Source organism: Melanaphis sacchari, unplaced genomic scaffold (genome assembly GCF_002803265.2).
Source record: "Melanaphis sacchari strain LSU unplaced genomic scaffold, SCAv2.0 Contig119_pilon_pilon, whole genome shotgun sequence".
NCBI lineage: Eukaryota > Metazoa > Arthropoda > Insecta > Hemiptera > Aphididae > Melanaphis > Melanaphis sacchari.
Genome location: NW_020270468.1, coordinates 748,111 through 751,267, shown reverse-complemented (window position 1 = coordinate 751,267; position 3,157 = coordinate 748,111). Strand labels below are relative to the sequence as shown.

The following is a 3,157-nucleotide window of genomic DNA, read 5'->3' as shown; positions in this document are numbered from 1 at the left end:
GTACCATTTTGTATAGATTGTAAATTCACAAATAAACGATTTAAAAAAAAAAAAAAAAAAAAAAAAGATGAGAGTTTGGTGTTATGGAAAGGGAGACTTTCATTCAAGCAATTCATAAGGACTAAACGTTATCGGTTTGGAATCAAATTTTTTATTTTATGTGATGTAGAAACAGACTATATTTTAGATTTTATAATATACACAGGAAAAACTACACGTCTTGTTTCATGTGATGCTAACTTGGGACAATCAGGTGCTGTTGTAAAAACATTAATGAAAAGATATTTGAATAAAGGTCATACTCTATATACTGACAACTGGTATACATCACCAATACTATCAATGTACTTGCATAAAAAAAAAGACTAATACTTGTGGAACTGTAAGATGCAATCGTCGAGGAATGCCACCATTTAAAAAAACTAAATTTCAACCAGGTCAAATTGAGAGTAAACATACTGGAAATTGTTAACAATAAAATGGATGGACCGGAGAGAGGTGCATATGCTTACCATGATATATGAAGATGAACAGTTACCAATTCAAAAACATGGTAAAATAACAATTAAACCTGAATGTGTTAAAGAATACAACGAAAATATGGAATCTGTGGATAAAACTGATATGTTACTAAGTAGTGTAGAGTGTGTAAGAAAAACAATAAAATGGTACAAAAAAATATTTTTCTATTTGATAGATTTATCATTGTTAAATGCGTACTCATCATATAAAACAGTTACTGGAAACCATATACCAATAGCTCAGTTTCAGATGGAACTAATAAAACAAATAATAGAAAAATATCATACTGATCGTGTAACAAAATCAAGACCACCAACTAAAGACCAACCATCAAAACTAATTGATAGGCATTTTCCATCAGAAGTTCCAGCAACACAATCTGGAAGGCTTGCCAGAAGAAGATGCCAACTATGTAAGAAGAATAATAAGAGAACTGACACTAGATACATGTGTACAGAATGTGATGTGAGCTTATGCACAGCACCTTGGTTTTAATATACACCACAACAAAATGTTGACTATTTTTTTATATTTTATTATAGACTGCAACTAGTATAATACTTAAGTATAATTACATGTAATGTTTAAAATCCATGTATATTTTTTTATTTTTTATTTTTTTTTTTTAATAAATAGGTAATTGATTTTTGCAATTTATAATATATGCGTTATTAATTACCAATTAACGATAAATGTTGAGAACCAATGGCTGGTTAATTAAAAAGTACTTACAACTAATTAGGAAATTAACTAATTAATTTTTTTTTTGCTGATTATTATTAATTCAAGGAATTCATTAAATATAATTTCAAAAAAAAATGAAAATTTCAAACAAAAAAAAAAAGCTTGGCCTGGCAGTAGTGAATAATTTTAAAGTGCTTGGCAGGGAAAAGGTTAACTTATAAATTATATCGTATATATGAGAAATTCACACGGAACTACAGTTGATGATTTTATCTGTATCACATTCTGTTGCAAGTCATCAAACATTTCCCAACTATTTGTTCCACGCCGCTTACAACAGGCATAGTAATGTCCAGTAGATGTCCTTGACATATTTAGGCTATGCCGATAACAACCAACACCTCTTAATTTGTAAGTTCTTCCTGAGCTAATCAGTATATCAGGTATATCCTTTAGTGATATCTGAAGTTGTGGAACAGCTTCACTGCTAAAATGAATATTGTCGTCTCCTATAAGAATAAAACACATTGCATTTATTATGCTTTATTATGTTGTAATTATAAATTATAATACCTTCCCAATTTAATATTTCCACAAATAAATGAAATTCAGATATTTTCGTTGTCTTTATTTTTAATCCTTCGCATGGTCCATTATCATTAATATAACCACACATCATTTTTTCAATACTGATTCTAGAATTCAAATAACTTTGTAACCCTTGTATGCCATCATTGTTTGTAGTATATGTAATAATCGTTATTGGTATCGGCACTTCCTTTGTCCTTCCACATGTTTGGACATTGCATTTTATGTAATCATAAGCCGATGGAACTTCCGCCAGTGCACAATTAAATATATTGCTAGCTACTGTTTCACATTTTGCCAAAGTTGTATTGTATCCTAATATTTTTAACTCTGGGTTCAGTCTTTTTATCTAGAATAAAATCAAGATACATTTATATATTATTATATTGATTTTATTATATTAATATATTAAGAGGACATCACGCCCATGTGTAGATCCTGGCTTACCAAGGTACAACATACTAAATTATACGTTCACACTTATCTATTTTACTCAATTATAAGATCTGTGAGGTTTTTAATTACAAAGAAATTTAAGATAATATAAAAATATATAAACAATGTACAATTTTAAATTAAATTGATAAACAAAACTTAATCCGGTGCCTTAGATAATAATTATAATACAATTATATGCCTATAATATGTCAATTTATTCTAATTTTAAATATAACAGTAAAATTGATCATCGTGAACGTACAATATGCTATAATGAACTTTCGTAAAATAAAGACAACACATTCAGATGTGGTATCATCATAATATAATGTGTTTTTATAAAATTATATTTGTTAGATAATATTTTATTACCATAATCTCAGCTCTTTTTGAGTATGTCCTGGATGTGATACCATTAGTAATTAATTCTGCAGTGAATTTTAAAAATTCATTATTGCATTCATCGACCTTTACTTTGTAGTCGTGACTATCATTGATGGACACCATTAAAATTGAAGAAACTGTATCAAATGCACATGTATTACTTATAACAACTTTACCTAGATTTTTAAAGATACAGCTTTCTAATTCTTGTGCACAGGAGCCATTCTTTAATATTGGTAGTGATTGTATGTGCTTTGAATTTTTTAGCTGAAGATGCCACAGATTAGGGTTAGGGGAAAGGTAAGAATTTGAATTACGTTGCTTTTTTGAAGTATGGTTCCATGTTTCAATAGATGTATTTTCTTCCAATTCTTCGATAACATCCAAAACATCTTCAGAGCAAGTTAAACAAATTCTAATGTCTTTGTTCCCCTTGCATTGGGTAGAGCAAGATGGAATAGCATGAACTGGAACCAGGCATATCACACACTTATGACCATAATTTTCCGAAGGATGATTTCCTGATTTACATAACGGACAC

General features: G+C 29.1%; 1 protein-coding gene across 1 annotated transcript; it reads left to right on the top strand.

The window, feature by feature from the left end:
- The first annotated feature begins 513 nt into the window (after positions 1-513).
- On the top strand, positions 514-1,017 carry LOC112604089 (piggyBac transposable element-derived protein 4-like). The gene is made up of 2 exons (XM_025352957.1): positions 514-634; positions 698-1,017. Exons 1-2 carry the CDS (start codon positions 514-516, stop codon positions 1,015-1,017), a joined length of 441 nt encoding a protein of 146 aa, XP_025208742.1.
- Positions 1,018-3,157: the final 2,140 nt, after the last annotated feature.

Excerpts from the sequence above, each read along its gene's own strand:
- LOC112604089 (XM_025352957.1), top strand. The coding sequence starts at position 514 with ATGATATATGAAGATGAACAGTTACCAATTCAAAAACATGGTAAAATA. Across the intron at positions 635-697 it reads TAAAACTGATATGTTACTAA|ATTTATCATTGTTAAATGCG; the intron begins GTAGTGTAGAGT and ends TCTATTTGATAG.